This window comes from Gastrolobium bilobum, unplaced genomic scaffold (assembly GCF_033153095.1).
Source record: "Gastrolobium bilobum isolate Gb01-03AN ecotype WA unplaced genomic scaffold, APGP_CSIRO_Gbil_v1 utg2184, whole genome shotgun sequence".
In the NCBI taxonomy this organism is placed as follows: Eukaryota; Viridiplantae; Streptophyta; class Magnoliopsida; order Fabales; family Fabaceae; genus Gastrolobium; species Gastrolobium bilobum.
Window position 1 is genome coordinate 217,600 of NW_026899222.1, and position 20,601 is coordinate 238,200.

Here is a 20,601-nt window from a genome sequence, read left to right on the forward strand (position 1 = left end):
TGACGCAAAAAATGCGTCTAGAAACACGGGGTTGATTAGCAAATTGTATCTCTTATACTTACAAGATACTTGTTTTTTATTTTTATTTTTGGCAATATTTATAAGTGTATTCAAAGCTTGGAATTTTATCACAAAGAAAAAGAACTAATTAATAAAAATAAAGTGTGAAAATTCAGTGGAGTAAAGTTAAAATTTTATTAGATTGGCAACCTAATAGTATATTAGTATATAACTTGCACCTACCGACACAAAAAGTTTTAGTCTCGTTTGCGCAACACTTGGAGCATGAAGGAATGGAGACAGAAGATTCCACAAATCTGAAAAGACACAGAGTTTTAAAAAAATCACGGGATTCATGGGTTTCTTGTTGTCCATAACTCTGGTTATAATTTGATCCAACTAAGTTTCCATTCTTTCCCTTTAATTACGGTTGCAATGCCTAGAGCCAAAGGCCCAAAAGCACTTTTTATTTCTTGTAACCAAATTTGCGGCGAAATGACTTGCAATGAGTCCACATGGAAATGCCACCCAAAACGAAAATCAAGCAAGATTTAGTGCCCCCATGTCTTTGTTTTAGTTTTAGGCCTCAAAAATCAAAATACAAGCATTTGTCACAAATCACAATCACGAGGTTCAAACTTGGGAACCTGCACGTTAGATTCATACCATGTTGCCCTTTCCCTGATTGCTGCTTGATTGACGCACACTGGAAGCGCGTGGCAGTACAAACACGGTCAGCGCTTGAGGACATTTTCACGAAGTGCAGGCGTAAAAGGCACAAAGCACAATTGATACCAGATTTACTGCACAAGAATGTTTCAATGACGTAAAAGGAACAGTGTTTAACCTCTTGCTGACGTGACGGTGTGACTAGGGGTGTAAATGGACTGGGCTGAGCTTTGACCTTTTTGGCCCAAGTCTAGGTAAAAAAAAATTCAGTCTATCTGGCCTATTAAAGACTTTATTTGTAGGCCAAGCCTGACCCATTTTAAAAAATAAGAAAGCCTGACATAGCCTACAAGCCTTGTAGGCCTCCCATTGTAGATACTAAGCACAAAAAATAATTGTATAGAGCAAAGAAAGTTCCATTCATGCATGCACTAGTACTTCTCATAAGAAAAAAATGACAAAAAAGAGTCAACATAATACCCCAGCTCTAGAATGTATATCATAGAGGAATAGAGTCAAAGAAATGGAAAAAATAAAAAAAATACAATTACCGGATGCTGAAATAAAGTTTACAAGAGAATGTCATTTATCTAAAAATCTTTAAACCACCGTCAAGACAAGGGAAAAAAAACTATTATTAAAAGATCTTCATCAGTAACAACATAATCAAGCAAGGTACCCATTACTCCATAGTATTAAGCTGCAACAACATGTAAAATTTGGAGACATTAAACAAGTTTTTCTTTCATAAAATAAAATAGCACAAAAAGTAATAGATATTGGTATTTGGTACTTTGCGTCTTTGTCACATAAAATAAATATTATTTTATTTTAATAAATTAAATAGGTCAGCCTACAAGGCTGTAGGCCATGCTTGACAAAATTAACCTATGGCCTATTTGTTAAAAAAACTTTTTTATAAGTTAAGCCTACTCTACTTTTCTGAAATGCTGGGTCTGGATCGGACTCAATGTAGACTGGACTGCGTCAGCCGCCTGACCCATTTATACCCCTAGGTGTGACTTATAATTGGCAATATTGAATGAGCATGCTAATTAAATCATGCACGAAAGTCATGAAATTATAATGGCAACTCGTGATGGATTCAGGACACTCACCATTCAGACGTCGGCTTTTAAAAGATTACGGAAATTTCATCAAAACTACATCAACTCAAGTAGCATAGGGCAGAGAGTAGCACAACACAAGTCAGAAAGTAATTTCAGCTGGACGTGAACTTAACAATATTGAATGCAGCAAACTAGCACTACAAGAGAATTAAAAATCAAGGGGATCAAAAGAAGGAAAAAAAAAACAACAACAAAAGAACCATTGAACTACTTGGTGATTGAAAATCTTAAGAGGGTTAACTAACTTTGGCCATTTTTTGTTCTAGCAAGTAGCAACTGACTTTTTCAGGTTGTGCATACATAATTCACTCGTTTTCTCTCTCTAAAAATATTCCTTAAAATCCCTGTTTTTGACAGAAAATTCAATAAAGAGATTTTTTTTAGGGAAAGTTAAAATGAAGCCCAAAAAAACTCAACCAAACTAATGTCTTCGTTTTCAGGCCCAAGCCCAATGAGTCCACGAGATACATATCATATGCATCAAGTTCATTTGTTTTGGGCTTTATGCTATAAGTATGATCCATACACTTAGAGCCCATTTGGATTGCCAAGAAAGTTCTTTTATGTTTTGCTTATTTTAAAAGTAATTTTTATAAAAATTAAAGCTATTTAGATATTTTAAAAAATATTTGATTTTTGAAAAAAGTTAACTTTTATTTTTTTATTTTTTAAAAAATCAAATTTTTTAACTTCTACAAAAATAGATTTTTGACTTTTTTTTTACGACTTTTACTTTTTTTAAAACAGACATACAAACAGATTTTTTTTGAGAAATTTTTTTTCTTTCTTAAAAAAGTGTTTTTAGAGAAAAAAAATACTCATCCAAACCGCTATTAATCTTTCGACTCACGAGGGGAGTATCAACTTATTTGCCCATGGCGTCTTCTTTCACGTCATAAGAAGGATTGCTACTACAACTTATTTGTTAAATTACTTAAACTATAAGCGTTTATAAATATTTATATAGAACCAATTTACAGTACACTTTAGGGTGTGCATGACAATCATTCTGTTCCTTGACACTGTTTCTGAAAAGAAATAATTCTTTTCTATTTCTGTGCCTTGGAACAGTTTCAGAGAAAAAAAATGTGTTTGATAACATGTTCTATTTCTATTCCAAGAATGAGAATTGCATGTGATAACACAACAAATAATATAATAAAAATAATTTATATTAAACATAAAAAAATTTCGGATCATCACTTTCTATTTTATATGGTGATGGTGGCGGCGACAGAGGTGGCGTGGTGGTGGTGGTGGTAATGGTGTTGATGGTGGTTGCATAGTCGTGGTGGCCGCAACGGTGGTAGTGGTGGTGGTGACGGCAATGGCTACGACGATGCTGATGGTGACAGCGGCGGTGGTGATGGTGAAGGTAGTGGTGGTGGTGGCGGCAGTGGCTGCGACAGCGGTGGTGGTAATGGTGACATAGTGGTGGCGGCGATGGTGGTGATGGTTGGTGGCGGCAATGGTGGTGGTGATGACGACAATGGCTGCGACATCGGTGGTGGTAATGGTGGCATAGTGGTGATGGCGATTGCGGTGGTGATGGTGGTGGTGGTAACGGCAGTGACTGCGACGATGGTGGTGGCAGCAATGGTGGTGGTGGTGATGGTGATGGCAGTGGCTGCGGCGGTGGTGGTAATGGTGGCATAGTGGTGATGGCGATTGCGGTGGTGATGGTGGTGGTGGTAACGGCAGTGACTGTGACGATGGTGGTGGCAGCAATGGTGGTGGTGGTGGTGGCAGTGGCTGCGGCGGTGGTGGTGGTAATGGTGGCATAGTGATGATGGCGATTACGGTGGTGATGGTGGTGGTGGTAACGGCAGTGACTGCGACGATGGTGGTGGCAGCAATGGTGGTGGTGGTGATGGCAGTGGCTGCGGCGGTGGTGGTGATTGTAGCGGTGGAGATGGCGTGGTGATGGTGGTGACGACATTGATGGTGGTGGTTGGTGGTGGCGGCGGTGGTGGTGATGGCATGGTGGTGGTGATGACAACAGTGGCTATGACGATGGTAGTGGTAGTGGTAGTGGTAGCGATAGTGGTGGCGGTGGCAGCAATGATGATGGTGATGGTGACGATTATGATAGTGGTGGCGGTGGCAGCGGTAATGGTGGCATGTGGTAGGTATGGATGGAGGCGGTAGTGATGGTGGGAGTGGCATCATGGTGGTGGTGGCGGTGGTGACGATGATGGTGGTGGTGGTGGTCATGTCGGAATGATGGTGGTGGTGGTGATGATGGTACAGGTGGAGAGTGATTGAAAGAGACAAGTGTTTCTCATTTTGTGTCCGGGAACAAAAAAGTAGAATTTTTTTGATTCTTTTTTCTCTTCCCAGCACAAAAATTAAATTGGTTCATCCCGGGAATAAAAAAATAAACTGATTTTACCAAACGAGTTTCCTATCCATTTTTGTTCCTGGGAACAAAATTTAGAAAATAACTGATTCCGAGAAGGTTGTCATGCACACCCTTAATTCCATTGTTTGGGTTTTATTTTATTTTATATTTTCATCTGAGTTCCATCGTATTATATATATATATATATATATATATATATATATATATATAGAATTGACTCGATAGTCTTTCTTCTTGTTAGTTACTTCATCCTTAGTCAAAACACACACACCCCACAAACTATTGTGTATGATAATTAATTTACAACACAAAATTCTTCATTCTATTTCCACCTACCAAAGTTTCTTATGGTCTCATATCTTACCGTCTTGATAAGGAGTTAGTTTATTTTAATTTCATTCTATTTCCACCCACCTAACTCCCTCGTGCTCTCTTTTATCTTACCTTTTATAAGGGGTTAGTTAACCCATAGGCAGAGGCCAGGTTGCCAAAGCTCAAGATATTTCTTCACTAGTGCTTGAAAATTTTATTAAATTTTTTCAATTTTGAGAAATTCTTATATAATATGATTTTTAGCCCCCTAAAATAGATAAAATTAGTATTTAGCCCCTCAAGTCCCACATACATAAAATTACCGGCTATGTCAGTGGGGCTGGTTGCCTCTCATCATTTCAATCAATTTCAAATGGTTGATACCTCCCACCTACAAAGGAATTGGACAAGATCATAGCTGCAAAAGAGGGACCCTCTGGCATTTCTTTCACAAAAAAGACATATCTAACTTACGCCTACGAAAGCACTGTAAGAGGAAAAGAAGTGTTTAAAATGGCCACATATTCTCCTTCTTTTGACACAAAGAAAACGCAAACCATTTTAAATACAGAATTGCAGATTCTACTATGATGTGTTTGGTTGTTTTATTTATGCCCACCAGCAACACAATTATACAACATATACTCATGCGTCATGAATGACATAACACATTTCACATACACCAAATTAATGATAATAATAATATCCTCCATTTATCAACACGTCTATTCAAAAGACTAATGAAATTCATAACAGTTTTAAGGTGCAATGAGCAGACCTAATATTACAAATAAACACTGAATAAGCTTTTAATTATTTGGTTTCTTCTGCTGCAGAAACACTCACATAGAAACTATTGGAAAATAAGACAACCTTATTCTGGATGCACATACAGATAGATATTTCATAGTTCATAAAGTAGGTTCCTAATCACCCCTCCTGTTATAATCAGCCTCGGGTTCATGGTGTTTGAACCTGTTCTTGATTGATTCAACCTTAGAGTCACCAATAGTACCATCTTTCTTGGCTTCCCTGGCTTTCTCCTCTGCAACTCTCTGGAATTCTTCAGCTATGGAAGGTGCTCTCTCTGCCATCAAACTGCTACGGTTTCCATTGCTTGCCTCCCTATAATTCTGGTAAGCAAGGTTCATTCACTCATTCATTAAATAACCAAAAAAGCCTACATTACTTCCTGATCACTGTAAACAATTTCATATATTGAAGACACAAAACTATAATTTTGCTTTCAAGTTTTAACAAGTCTTTACGGGTTTAGCAGAGTTAATTTCCACTTTTCAAGGACTGGATTATGCAGAAAACCTTCCATTAAATACATGAAATCTTAAAACTAAAAACAATTAAAATTCCACTTTTGTTTTATCTAATTTTGAAATCCTAATGGGATCGTTCTTACAGAAGAAAAAAAAAGCTAACATAAATTAGTAACTCAACAACAAAGAACCAAATAGAACTATTGGTACACAAATTAAAAAGGAACACAATAAAAAAACATCCAGAGATAAAAATATAAATAAATAAAGATGATACCTTAGTGGAGTTGTAGAAGAATGGCCTAATAGGCTTTACCAAGGAAGATCGTGAAGTGGAATGGAGAAGAGTGAGGAAGTGACCACCAGCCATGGTTCTTCCCTTCCACTATTCGCAAGCAATGTCTGTTTGAGAGAGACTAGTTGGTAAAAAACATAGTAATGTGAGCGAGGCTAGCTACTTCATGCAACCCAAAAACAAAAGGACAAGTTCACCTTACTTTAATCCACATGTCCACGTATTATTTGTTGCCTTTCTAGATGCTAATCCAATGTATCGTTACTTTAAAATGGAGCATTTTTCTTGATTAAATTTGTCAACAAAATTAAAAGATGTAAATATAATTTAATTATGCACTGTTACACAATATTAAGTATGATATGATAACAACTATAGAAATTTAATACTCTACATCAAAACCAAACTCTTTAAATAAATTTTCTCATATGAAAATAATATATTCTTAAAAGGGACATGATCCGTTTACAAATATTTTTTGCAATTACACTAATGTAGTAGGATCGGTCGTACACTGTGTGATTAATGTAGGACTGGTTCTACATAGTATAGTTTGTAAGAGTTTGTAAACAAAAAAAGTTTGTAAATATAACCTGTTGTTTTTTAAAATTCTCAATTTTGTTAAGGATGCCAAAAACATTACGTCATAACTGGCAGGCACAGATGTTCTATTCTTTGATTACTTTCTATTGAATTCACCAAATAAATATCTGTAAAAAATTTATGATTTATAATTTAGGAATAAAATAGGAATGAAATTTGAGAAAAACATACAACAAAGTAACAACAGAAAGAGGTCATAGGTAATGTCTAATGGAGAGGATAAAGCTTTTATTTGGTATATATATATTTTTTTTTCAGTATGAGCTTTTATTTGGTATTTTGATTAAAGATAAGAATTGACAATTAAAAGCCCAAGACAAAATAAAAATAAAAAATAAAAATAAAGTGAGACATAGCAAATTGAGTCAAATAACAAAGGTGTGATTGGCGAAGCTCACGAGAGGAGAGAATTATCGTCAATGATTTGAGCGATAATTTATCACATTAAATGAGATCAACATCACATTATATGACTTCATTCTATTCGTTATTTGTTTTGGTGAAATTTATTTACGGCAATTACTTCAAAATTATTTATGTTAATAACTTTGTTGTCTAGTTAATTGTTTGTGGCAATGACTTGATATTGACAATAATTTTTAAATTTTATTATTTTATTTAGATTAGATGTTTCACGGTCATGCAATAGTACCTAATACAAAAAATTGATATTAATAATTAACCCTATTCAATGTAATATGACAACTAATCCGTAAAACAACAAGAAGTAGCAGATGACATTAAATTCAATAGCAATAAACGTCTGTGTTTGGAAAAAAATTCATTAATTTCCACCTAACAATAAACCTCCAATTCTATCCAAATATTATGTAAATATATTTTACATGTTAATAATTATATTTATTCACTACATAAATTAATGAAATAAATTATAAAATAATTTTTATGTTAATGTTGTTCATTTTACATATATAAATATTGATAATTAATTTATTTTTAAAAATTTATTTAATGAGGATATAAATTTTTTAATTTAAAATAATTTGCATGTTATTATGTATTTTTAATGTAATTTATGTAAAATTATAACTTTTAAATTAAATGATTAAAATATAAATTAATATATAAATAAATAAAAATAATATCTTCAAAAACATAATATTTGTGTATATTTATATCACATCGTCAAATACATAATAACATCTTATCAAACATTCGTAGTATTCTGTAACACTCTAATTCTGTTCGTCCTTATAAGTTATAATAAGCTGTTCGATACACAAAATCTAAAATATATAGTGGTACAATATTGGCACACCATTAAAAACCAAACTAAAAACAACTCCATAAATTTTTATGAGCTGCATCAAAACCAAACTCTTTAAATAAATATGTTTTTTCACACTGAGATATTATGCACCCCAAAAAAAAAAAGTATATGTTCATAAAATTCTCAACTCAGGTTAAGGATGCCAAAATCATTAGTACATGACTAACGTGGCAGGCGCAGACATTTGATATTGATTAGAAAACCCTGGTTTTGTTTGGTCTTCGCCGTTTGCCCAGAAACAAAAAACAAGTCCAACTTCAACACTTAGTTTTTGAAGGTGAACTCAACTCAACACTTGTTTGTTACACTCATTCAATGTCGGCGTCTGAGATTCTTCGTGAACTGGACTCTTTGAAGGATGCCAAGACCAAAATCGACCACAAAATCTCTCTGCTTGAAGCTCAACTGAGGGATATCAATCTCCAAAACGACGCCGCAACAACCAATGGCTCTTCATCGTACCCCACAAATGGATTGGCCCCTCACATGATCCACAGATACAGTCGTCACCTTGTGCTCCCTTCATTTGGGGTTCAAGGTCTTCTTTCCAATACCCCCTCTTTTTTATATATGTTGTTAAAATGTTAAAAACATATTAAGACTCATATCTACAATTAAAACATGTTTTATTTAAATTCAGAATGAAAGAATATTGTTAATCATTGTTATGAATATGATATTCATTGCATATGTTTAGTTAAAGTTATAAAATATAATTATCTCTGGGTAACTATCAATTGCTTTATCAGCTTACACTGTTTTTTTGTTTTCCACATATTGTTAGACAAAGAGCCCTAATCTGCAAAAATGTTTCTTTTTTGTCTTACTTTTTTTTCCCACCTTCTTTTTGTCCATGGAGTACAGGGCAATCAAATCTGTTGAAGTCATCAATTTTAGTTGTGGGAGCTGGAGGATTGGGTGCTCCTGCTTTGTTATACTTTGCAGCTTGTGGTGTTGGTAAAATGTGATACTTCAAATTATTGTTGCCTTAATCTATATACTCTTCTTGGAGCTTACATTTTATAAATATTGCTCAGGCCGCTTGGGTATTGTTGATCATGACCGGGTTGAGCTGAGCAATATGCATAGGCAGGTACAGTTTTTTGTCCCACATGTTGGCATTGGAGGTGCAACATGTACCTTGTATATTGTTCATGTGTTTGTGCCTGGCATCAGCCTTGGTTGTTTGCACTTTTGCGAGGCCAAGTTGTTAACATGTATCTTGCTTTGTGTGTTTGTGTTCATTTACTGAATTTCTTTGTACTTTGGTATCGTTACTAACTTCGATTCATTCATGCTGGATTTCAGATTATCCATACAGAAGCATATGTTGGTCAGCCGAAAGTGAAATCTGCTGGTGCTGCTTGTCGCTCGTATGTTGTTCTGTGTCCTACAATTCATCACATCAATTTTTATGGAGGGAATGGAAATAAACCCCCATTTGAATTTTTTTATTTCAAATGTTTGATATAATTGTATCACTGTTCTTAGAACTAAGTTGTTTTGAATATTAGGATAAACTCCACTATTCAAGTTGTGGAACATGAAGAAGCTTTGCGGACTTCCAATGCTTTGGAAATTCTCAGCAAGTATCCTTTCTATAATAAGATTGATCTTTCTTTCTGCTTGAGGCCTGTCTTTCTTCATGCTTACCTCTTTCATTTCCCTTTGAATATTACCACTGAATCCATTTGATTTCCCCCCCTTAATCATGTGATTTTGTTAGATATGATATAATAGTAGATGCAACAGATAATGCTCCTACCCGTTACATGATCAGTGATTGCTGTGTGGTACTAGGAAAGGTATATCTCAGTGTTTCGATGTATGAACAAATTGTTTGAATTGATGTTATACAGGGCTTTTCCCTTTGTTATTTTAAGATGAATGCGCTTTGTAAGTCAGAATTGTTAGTGTTTGATTTGTTAATGCGAGTGATACCTACGTCAATTCAGAAGAAAAGTAAGTTATGTGTTCAAACTTCAAAATCAGAACTTTCACATTTATTATGAGAAAAGTAATTTCCATGAACAGTATTTAGGTTTCGGATCTGGGTTGGGTATGCTGTGGATTGTGGGGTAAAATGCCCTAAATTAATTTCAAATTTTTTCAAAGTGTATGTTCTATGAGTTATTTCTCCTAAAATATTTATGCAATTGCTCCAACTAGGCATTAATTTTTTGAATTCATTATAAATTTGTAATGCTACAATTATATGGCTTTATTATATCTCATTGAGTTGAGCATTTCTTTTTTTGGTTCATATATTTATCTTATTTTTTGTGCATATGTATATAATATGATTTATAGGAAATTTAAGTAACTTCTATTGCAACTTTATATATTAATTGCTTTCATGTGTACACATGCAGCCTCTTGTATCAGGTGCTGCACTGGGATTGGAAGGACAGGTATATGTCTAAATATATATATTTTTTCTAGCATTTAAGTTGAATAGTGTTTCATGAAGCAAGAAGTACTCTAGGTGCTTGATTATAACACAAATTTGAGATTAATTATGGAAAACTTATGCTGCAGCTCACCGTCTACAATTACAATGGTGGTCCTTGCTATCGATGCCTCTTTCCAACTCCACCACCTGCAACAGCATGCCAAAGCTGTGCTGATGGTGGAGTTCTAGGAGTAGGTAAATCACCAGCGTTTTCATGAGCTGAATCAGTTTTACTTTTCACTGCTAGTCTGCGAGGCATTGATATAAGCATGAACAATGTCAACCTGAATACTTATTCTTATGCTCTGCTGTGTTCTTTGCAAAGCTGAGTCATAGTAGTATATACTTTTTTCGTTGGTAATAACAAAAAAATGAGTCTGATTGTTCAATTTCTTTGCTGAAAATGTCTCTATAAACATGGAAGTCTCATTATGTCTAGAGCCATAAAGTCTAGCCAAAAAAGGTTTTGGTAGGTTCACAGTGAGCTTAAAAGTTTGCCTAATCTCAAAGGGGCAAGAGTTTGAGTAAGAGCTACAAGCAATTAGGACATAGGGCATATTGCAGTTTCAAATTGATCAACATAGAGTGTACTCTTTAGTAGGACTGAATAGCAAAAAAGACAATTGGTGTGGAATATTTAAGTTGTTTCATTTATGATTCTTTTAGCCGAACTCTGATTATTGGATGCAGGGCTTTTTACCATCCATGTCAGTGATCCTGACTATTTATCATTCAACTTGGATTGCTTCTCATTTGGAGCTTTTTATTTTTATTTTCCTGATATTACGTTATGCTCTGGGGATCTGACATTTGGTGTGTTCATTTTCAGTTCCTGGTATAATTGGCTGTCTCCAAGCTCTCGAGGCTATTAAGATTGCAGCTTCTGTTGGTGAACCACTCTCAGGAAGGATGCTTCTCTTTGATGCGTTGTCTGGACGGATTCGTATTGTATGTTAAGAAATCCACAGCCTTGCTTATTATATGTATATCATTATTTTTTATGTGTTGCTCAGCAAGATGGAATTAAGATAGAATTGAAATGATGGTAGGGGATGCTTATTTATAAGTAATCCTGCATGGGGAAGGAATATTAAGATTATGGATTAATATCCAAGATCATTAGGATTTTATAAGTGGGGCATCTATTAGTTGTTTTATTATTTAGGATTTTCTTATCAATTTGGATTTTAATTTCAATAAATCACTTGGGTGTGTAGTTAGGGTTTTGTATCCTTGTGGTATTAGGACTATTAGGGTAAATGTTTTCCTACTTAAGGATATGTGCCTTAAATTCTCTTCTGATGAATTAATTGATATTATTATTGAGTGATTATTCTCTTAATTCACACTAATTTTTCTGTAAACTATTATAACTGTCATGCAGACCGATCTGTTTCTTTATAAATTCTAGTAAAAATTGCTTATAAAAGTGTATCCGTCCTAAATCAAATTGAGATTGTTAGAGATTCTGAAATATCAACAATTAGTTACAGTAGAATATCAAGAGTTAGAACAATTAGTTAGTTCATTTCAATCGAACAGAAGATGGAAAGAAAACGAATGAATCTTAGTGATGATGGAATATTAATAAAAAAATGAGAGAAATCTCCTCAAAGGGTTTCCCCTTACAACTGAGCCACTGCTCTCTGTTTTCTCAATCCTAGCAACTCTCTGCTCTCCATCTACCCTTCCCCCTATTTAATGTCCTTCCAACCTCTCTAACTAAGTAATTGCTCTAACTAACCATTGAAACTCTCCTGTGGCAATCTATTGATATTTACAGTTCCTAATCATAATCAATTGTAACTACGTTGTCTCAATGGAAAAATATAATGGATGAAAGCTCATTTTTTGTTGGAATGTTTTCCCCCACAAGGCTACAGTTTGAAATAGCAAAGTCAAAACCATGATACTCTAGCAAGATCTTAAATATAAGTTACTGATTATATATTTTTATTGCACAGGTCAAAATTAGAGGAAGGTCTATGCTATGTGAAGCTTGTGGAGAAAATGCAACGTTTACCCAGCAGCAATTCCGAGAATTCGATTACGAGAAGTTCACTCAGACTCCCTTGTGTGTGGTATCGTTTCTTTTACTCTTGCCTTGAGCTTTCACCTCCCTTGAATTTGGATGAGATGGTATCAAATTTAATTGTGCATATTTTCACTTGCACTTTGTATTGGATGAGATTGTTGAAGATAAAATTCTTATTAAAAGAATACAAAATTGTCTCCAGTATATTATTTTGAGTTTCTATTTCTGTATACCATTTTCAAGTGGTGATCAAATACCAGTCAGTTGATAGAACTGGATCAGAATTTAGAAACAAAAATCAGTGTTTATTGACAGACAATCTCTATCTCTGGATCTGTATCAATGGAATACAAGATCAGAGATCTCTGAGAGATTGAAGATACAAAGATAGTGCAAATGCCCTAAACCCCTTGTTCCCGCTGTTCTAGAGATTTTGGATCTCTTCTAAGTTCTCTCTCAATCAATTCCCAACTGTCCTAACCAACTCCCCCTCCTTTTATTTCTGTTTACCTATGTGACTGACTCCTAACTGTCGGTTAAACAGACTTACCCAAGGTCCTTGCTGATTGGTTCTAACTTATAACGTGTTTGGAGCTTCTTATGACAATATGCAGTTATGCACTTTGTTAGTTAGCCCAAACACATTCACCTTCATGTTAGGGATGACATTAGGTTAACCCAAGTGAAATCACTAATGCTAAATATTACAAGGTACTTTTGATATCCAGCGTACAACAGGGGGTGCCAGTTAAACTTGGTAAAAACTGAAGTTGTACTTGTTGATCTGCTTTACTTCCTATACTATATCTATATTGTTTTGGTTGTTTTACTTGTTTTGTATTGCCAAAGTGCATTATCTAATTATTACTAATGGAATTCTAACCCTGTACTTGATCCCAGAACTAGTTAATTTTGAAAAGGATTAATATTATTTTCAATGTCATTAATGCATTTCATGCATATGCAGCCTCCTTTGAAGTTAAATCTACTTCCCACTGAATCAAGAATCAGCAGCAATGAGTACAGTGAAATAATTCATAACAAGGAACCACATGTGCTGGTTGACGTTAGACCAGCTCACCATTTTAAGATTGTCTCTCTCCCTAAGTCTTTGAACATTCCACTCTCAAATTTAGAGGCTAGGTTGCCTGAAATATCATCAGCTTTGAAGAAAGAGGAAGAGGACACAGGTGTTGTTTCTGGATCAAGTGCGCAATTATATGTAGTGTGCAGAAGAGGAAATGATTCTCAAAGGGCTGTTCAAAATCTTCAGAAAATTGGTTTCACTTCTGCCAAGGATATTGTTGGGGGCTTAGAGTCTTGGGCTCACAATGTGGATCCTAACTTCCCTACATATTAGCTGATCTGTTTAGCTCTCTAGTTAAATTTTCATCAAGTTATACTCCTGATTTGAAATGATTTCTTTTTTATATATTATCAGGGATGCTGCTTTCATTTTTCCATGGCCATTCATATTATTCTCGTTTCTTATTCTTGTACTATATAGATGTTACTATGGGCCTTGAATTATGCAAGGGTAAGGCTGCGTACAAGATTTTTTCTACTTCACACTTGCTAGTCGGGTTTAACGGGGAGTGATTTATTGATTACAGTTTAAAATTTCAAATGTATTCCCGATGTAGCTAGAACTTGCACTTTCAGGAATGAGTTGCTTCATGTAATTTATTTACTAGTGCAATTTTGCTCCTATAAGTTACTTTCCGTGTTCAAATAATGTATGCTGATTGCTGAGTGAGACCATCATATTATATTATAAGAATGTATCAAATTTGCTTTCTAAAATACGTGTAAAATTGTACCAAAAGTTTACCAAAAACAAAATTGTACCAAAAAATAAAATACTTGTGAAAAGGGTCAAAATTCGTCAAGCTACTTTCGGGTCCATTTAGCTCAAATCATTCACGATGGGCTGCGGGCTAGCAAGGTTGGTTCAATCATTAGTCCTAATTTTTTTTTTAAATGTAATAAATTTATTCTTCAAAAATTTAAATAAACGAGTGTTGAGAAATTTGAACAATATAGTTTCGGGTCAGTGATAAATAAATTAGATAATTAGCTCATCTGTCAATTGGGTTTCAATTCGTGAAATAAAAAGAAGTAATACATCCTTAGGTGATAGAAATTATATAAGGTAAAGATAAAAAAATAAAATAAATGATATTTCAGGTCAGTGAGCTGAACTGACTTTGTGTTGGGTCAAATCAAGTTAATAAAATTTGGACTTAAATTTTTATTGATTCAGTTTATATATTTTGACCATTTTGGACTAGTCTATCATGACCATTTAAGGGAAGTGTTTTGACACAAACAGCAAAATATTTTAGGTACATCCATTGTATCACTGACTCGCGATGCGACGGACCAATTGAAATGAGATATTTTCTGTGATATGTGTACATAAAAGAGAGAAGATGTAGATACACCAGATGTACATGTACCGAAAATGCTCTCCATAAACACATATCATGAAAAGGCTATATTTTGACTTGAACATATGCACAAGGTACGTCAAGATGCAACTTATGAACGAGCAGCAGGATGGTTTCAACACTGTAAAGCAAAAACACCTATGCAGGGTTTGGTCATAGTCATAAAATGCAAAGAAGAAGAAAAGATATGAGGCACTTCCAGACGAAGATTAATTCCTTGATATCATCCCTGATGCACAGGAAGCATTGTGAAATCGCATTTCAAAGTTTCAATTTGCTCGTTTTATAATGCAAGTAGATTCCTTTCAGCAAAGTTGAAGCCAAAATCTCGTCATATCCATATTAAACTGTGGACACATGCAACATGGCCAGTTTCTTGTTAAGGGTAACAAATTACTAAGGTTATGAATGCACTGTTTTAGCAACTTCTACGTTATAATAATTTAGGTTGGTTTATTTTCTAAGTAAGTGACTATTGCCTTGCACCGACCTAAAAAAAAAAAAGCTTGCACTTCAAAGGTAATTTTACGATAATTTTAAATAAATTATTTTTCTCTGTCACTATCTGTGACGCTCAATAGACAAAACAAGGAATGGAAAGGAAAATAACAACTGAAATAATTTGAGATTATATCATCCCACTCACTTGGAAAGTGATTGTACCCTTTACCAACCAATAAGCAAAACCTTTAACAGAGCCATCCGAATATATAAACCATTCTTTGCTTGCCTAAAGTAAGCAGCTCTTGGATCACCATCAACATCCACTTTGATCTGCATGAAATTAAGGGGAAAACTTAGTTTATTTAATCTTAATACTTATGTTCATAACCAGAATAAATATATCACATGATATATGGCCATATGTGCTTACTTCGTCAAGTCTTGGAAGAGGGTGCATAACCACAGCATGTTTCTGCATCACCTTTAGAACATCTTGATTTACAATATACTTGCCTCTTGCCTCTTCATAAAGGTTAATATTCTCTCCAAATCTTTCTTTCTGAATGCGAGTTTGATAAACCACATCACACTTAGAAGCAACTTCCATCAAATCAGCACTTTCTTCCCACTCCACTCCCTTTGATGTCAGATAGTCTTTTATGTCATCCTATAAAAGAAAATTCCACAACTCATCATGTCCTGAAACTTCCCTAACATCTTATCCTATTCGTGAATTCATAACTAGTATTTGCAACAGTTACCTTCATTTTAACCACATCAGGAGAGACAAAATAAATTTTCATATCCTGGTACTTGGCAAGCAAATATGCAAGCGAGCGAACCGTCCTCCCATTTGCAAGGTCGCCCACTAGCCCAACTTTAATTCCATCCAGTTTTCCGATCTCTCTTTCAATGGTATAGACATCTAACAGTGCCTGAGCAATTTGAAGAAGCAAGAGTCTTTTGAACACAAAAATGGCAACATCCATTTGCCATTCAAATCATTATATAATATAGCAGAATGCATAAGCAATAGATAAAAAATGACAAAGAAATTCCCTTTTGTCTGTACTTTTTTGCGCCACAAGAAAAAAAAAACACAAAAAAAAAAAAAACACCATAGAATCATCTTGTCAAGTGTAAATAAAGTATTCATGAAAGTATGTACCAAAAAAAAGTATACTTGAAGGCACATTTAGGTGGAAAAATCTATAATATGTTGTTATAATTGGCTAGGAAAATAGGATGTGCTCAAGATATGCCCCGGAAGTTACCATCTCAATCCTTGATACCAAGTTATGAAGCCCTTCACTAGAAAAATGGAACCACATATTTTAGTTTTATACTCTGATTGAATTTGGCTTCTATCTCTGGTTTTGTACATCCTTATGGTTTATTGAGAACAGAGTTCTTTTCCCCAACCGAGAGAAAGGTGCAATTTCCTGAATGGAAGTCATAAAGTTATGACTCATAAATGAACTAAATTTGTACTATTAGCAGACTTCTCTGTTTCAAATACCCTGTGACTGCATCAACAGACTAAGGGGTTTTGTCTAAAAGTTTCTGCGGTAATGTAACACACTTTACAAAAATTTTGTAACCTTGACAAGTCTTAGGCTCTTGGCAACAAACTTGTTCAGTGAATTTTATAGTTATGTTTTCACGAAATCGCTCCCCAAAAAAAAGTTATCCATCACAGGACACTGCTGATTCATGGCTTTAACAAAAGGTACCTTGTAAAGCAAAAGCCACAAATGAAATGGTGCAAGTTCTGCGGTCTAAAAGTTTTCTATCCGAATAATAGCAAGGGTAATTGACTCATGATTAGTTGCAAAAATTATCATCCAATTATCAAATTGATGTTCTTTGTGAAACATTTGATTATGTAGCACTAAACTGTAATATGACAAATTCTCTCATACCTGGGTGGGATGCTGTCCAGGACCATCCCCTGCATTGATTACAGGAATACCAGCAGTTGCTGCTGCTCTTCTGGCAGCACCACTTTCAAAGTGCCGCAATACAATTATATCAGTGTAACCTTCAACCGTTCTTATAGTATCTACAAGAAGTAAAAGTCACATGAAAACACAATTATGGATAGAACAATGAAATCAACCCACAAATAATCTTTGTACTGTAAATTTAAAGGACCCCACCTTCAAGCGTCTCTCCTTTAGCAGCAGATGAAAACTCCCTTGCATTTTCAGTTGTCAGAACATCCCCACCTAATCTTTTCATGGCAGATTCAAATGAAAGCCTAGTTCTAGTAGAGGGCTCATAGAACAAGGTAGCCATGAGGTAGCCCTTTAGAATCTGGCTCCCAGGTGAATTACTTTCAATATTCTCCATACTCCTAGCAACATCAAATATGGCATTGAGAGTATCCCTATCAAATTGCTGAGCTTCAATCACATCATCAAGTTGAAATTTTTGCCCAACAGAGAAGGAGGGTGCAACATTTTCAACTTGAAGAGCCCCTGCCCGGCACAGAATCTCATCACCTTTGCATGAAAGTTTCGATTTTTCCAAAACCCCGTAATGCCCAGATGATGTTAACCTCAAATGACTCCATGGTTGATTGAATAAATAACATGCAGAGGATTTTGCAGCCATCTTGGGATGAGACACTCCCATAGACATTGAACATGAGAATAACAACGAAGCAGCAGTCATTGTGCCCTATACAAGGCAAAGTCCAATATATGTTATAGAAGCACACAAAAAACCCAAAAAATTGAATACTAAATTTTTTAAAAATCCTTCTACTCTCTATCTAGGAAGCACACAAAAGGGCATGAAAGTAATGACTTAAAAAAAGAGAGGATAAAAGAATAAACAAAAACTGCTTTGAGTGGAATCACTTTTCTTTTCTAAAGGGAAGAGACAAGAGGAATCACCTATGTATAAAGGTATATGCTTAGAAACTACGCTTCAGAAGAGACGACAACAGAATTCAGACCCAAAAGACTATTGAAGATCATAAACGAAGAAGACAAAAAAAGAAAGAAACAGAGGAAGTATGATGAATCAAACGAAGATAGATATTGATGAAATAAGAATCAAAAGTTGAGAGAATGAAAGAGAGTACCGCTAAGGTTGTTTGTGCAGTTTTGAGGAGTTTGTAATTTGAAGGCAGTCAACGGCTACAAAACAGCGTTTTGCGTTTTGCGTTTTGCGGCAAGGAAATACGCATGTATCATGTTGTATTGTATGTGTGCGTGTGTATATATATATATTCAAAGAGCCATTTGTGGAAGACGGGTCAGTTTCAGGTATACCTTTATTTTAAAAATAGGGGCCATTTGTTTAGCCCAATCTCTCCATTTTCTTTCTTTTTGGGCCAGTCTTGCTTTTTCTTTTCTACGGCTGTTTTTTCTTTCTTTTTTATTAAATAAATAATTTCCATTTGATGTAACCAGGGTGTGTTAGATTAAGTTTTTAACAGATTATTTTTGAACAAAAAAATTCATTGGTATTCAATTAGGATTTTAAAGAATTGAAAAAGATTAAGATTTTAAAATATTATTTTAGACTCCGTCTAAATTCGGTGGTATTCTTAAACAAATAATAAACAATCTTGTGACATTAAAAAATCTGATGATTTTAGTGAATTTTCTATTGTGTGGATTTTGTGAATTTTTTTAGTAAAAGATATAAATAGGATGCCACTCATAATCTTCACCCTAATCTCCTCAAGGATTTCTTGAGGTTTCTTTACGGCAATGCTTCTTCTTCCTTTGTCGGGTCGACTCGCTCAAAATCAGGTTCGTCATGGGAGATTTTTATCACAAACCTCAAAACAACCCAAAAATAACAGATTTTTATCACAAAACATCAAAATAACAGATTTTTGAGCAATTTTTATCACAAAACACCCAGAAATAACAATACAAAAAGATTTTAATCTAATTCATCTCACAAATAGCAAATTTTTGAGAGCTTTTTCAAGTTTAAAAAATAATTTGTCAAGCTACGGGTTGTAATTTTTCTTGGCACAAAAATATGTGATTTTTGTATTAAAAACAAAATAAAACAGTAGGAAAACAACAGGGGAACAAAAAACCCCAAATCAATTTTTGTTTTACATCAATGCAAACGAGATCAATTTAAAGAAAAATTGAAACTTTCATAATATAAACTCTATGTTTTCATAACAATACATATATGAACGGAATTCTTTCGCTATAGAAAACGATTTCAAACAAATTTTATGTCAATAAATCACTAAAAACTTATTTTTCAAAAGTCTCAAAGCAATTTAAGGTTTCAATACATCGATTGAAAATAATTTGAGAAATATTTTAAATTTTCATATAATAAAATCCAGAATTTCATATTCAAAATTTTCATAGAATACTCAATGAAAACATGCATATGATATATAGTTAAAAAACTCTCATCACGTAGAACAAAAATTCCAAGGTTTCCAAGATCAATAGCAAAAAATTTCAAACGAAATTTTATCATGAACTTTAGGTTTTATATGCAAATTTTGAATTATTTTAATAAATAAAAGAATTGTGGGTCTTAAATAATTATATATGCATAACTCTAATACCAAATGAAGAAGGTAATTTTTAATCCATATTGGTCAAACCCAAGAGTAGGAACGAGAAGATGCTAATGCATGGAGGGCTAGTATGGATATGTGGAGAGCTACTGCCTAGTAGGATATCAAGTTATATCAAATTACTGGTTGAGAAGATTATATTAGGTTTTACTTTTTTTTTATTAATATTATAGCATTTCTTTGTTATTTTTTATTGACTTTTGTAATTTTGAATGTTTGTTAAAAATTTATATATTTTTCAGAATCTTATAAATCCATATTGTCCTTTCAAATCTTATAATTCTATTAAAATTCTTTAAAATCCAATCTTACAAAATTTTGATTGTAAAAAAAGTCTTTAGAATCACTACAATTCCAGATAGTCTTTTAAAATCTATAAGATTTTTTATTTCGAAATAATTTTTTAAAATCCTAATCCAATATATCCCTTAAGTGTTTTATTTAATTTTAATCTTTGACTGTACATTAGTCTAATTATGATAAATAATTATTCATTATAATTTATTAGTTATGAAAATCGTTATATGTAAGTGAATCAATAATTAAGGTTTGATGTTTTCTAATATATAAACATATAATTTTTTTTGAATAAGTTTTGGTAGTTTAAAAATTATAGTTTTAAAATTCATGACAATGAGAGTATCTAGTTATGATGCACCGACACTTAAAAAAATCTGACATGTCATGTCCGACACTCTGACATTTCCTAACATT

The 20,601-nt window shown here is 33.9% G+C and overlaps 3 protein-coding genes across 5 annotated transcripts; 1 reads left to right on the top strand and 2 right to left on the bottom strand.

The window, feature by feature from the left end:
• Nucleotides 1–5,150: 5,150 nt before the first annotated feature.
• On the bottom strand, nt 5,151–6,181 carry LOC133288515 (uncharacterized). Its single transcript, XM_061486300.1, has 2 exons — nt 6,022–6,181; nt 5,151–5,606 (listed from the first exon to the last, which is right to left on the bottom strand). Exons 1-2 carry the CDS (start codon nt 6,112–6,114, stop codon nt 5,400–5,402), a joined length of 300 nt encoding a protein of 99 aa, XP_061342284.1. The 5' UTR covers nt 6,115–6,181; the 3' UTR covers nt 5,151–5,399.
• A 1,950-nt stretch (nt 6,182–8,131) lies between these two features.
• On the top strand, nt 8,132–14,094 carry LOC133288490 (adenylyltransferase and sulfurtransferase MOCS3). Of its 2 annotated transcripts, none has more exons than XM_061486259.1 (11): nt 8,132–8,471; nt 8,798–8,890; nt 8,971–9,026; nt 9,242–9,306; nt 9,448–9,522; nt 9,660–9,738; nt 10,306–10,344; nt 10,472–10,580; nt 11,215–11,333; nt 12,350–12,466; nt 13,388–14,094. In XM_061486259.1, exons 1-11 carry the CDS (start codon nt 8,249–8,251, stop codon nt 13,778–13,780), a joined length of 1,368 nt encoding a protein of 455 aa, XP_061342243.1. In that variant the 5' UTR covers nt 8,132–8,248; the 3' UTR covers nt 13,781–14,094. The 2 variants fall into 2 exon arrangements, with proteins under 2 accessions (XP_061342243.1, XP_061342244.1); XM_061486260.1 differs by having other exon boundaries at nt 8,879–8,890.
• Nucleotides 14,095–15,366: 1,272 nt separating this feature from the next.
• LOC133288507 (aspartate carbamoyltransferase 1, chloroplastic-like) lies at nt 15,367–18,512 on the bottom strand. Of its 2 annotated transcripts, none has more exons than XM_061486289.1 (6): nt 18,406–18,512; nt 17,474–17,996; nt 17,237–17,376; nt 16,076–16,249; nt 15,745–15,981; nt 15,367–15,644 (listed from the first exon to the last, which is right to left on the bottom strand). In XM_061486289.1, the coding sequence occupies exons 2-6, from the start codon at nt 17,988–17,990 to the stop codon at nt 15,537–15,539; spliced, it is 1,176 nt and encodes a 391-aa protein (XP_061342273.1). In that variant the 5' UTR covers nt 17,991–17,996; nt 18,406–18,512; the 3' UTR covers nt 15,367–15,536. The 2 variants fall into 2 exon arrangements, with proteins under 2 accessions (XP_061342273.1, XP_061342272.1); XM_061486288.1 differs by lacking the exon at nt 18,406–18,512 and adding an exon at nt 18,215–18,274.
• Nucleotides 18,513–20,601: the final 2,089 nt, after the last annotated feature.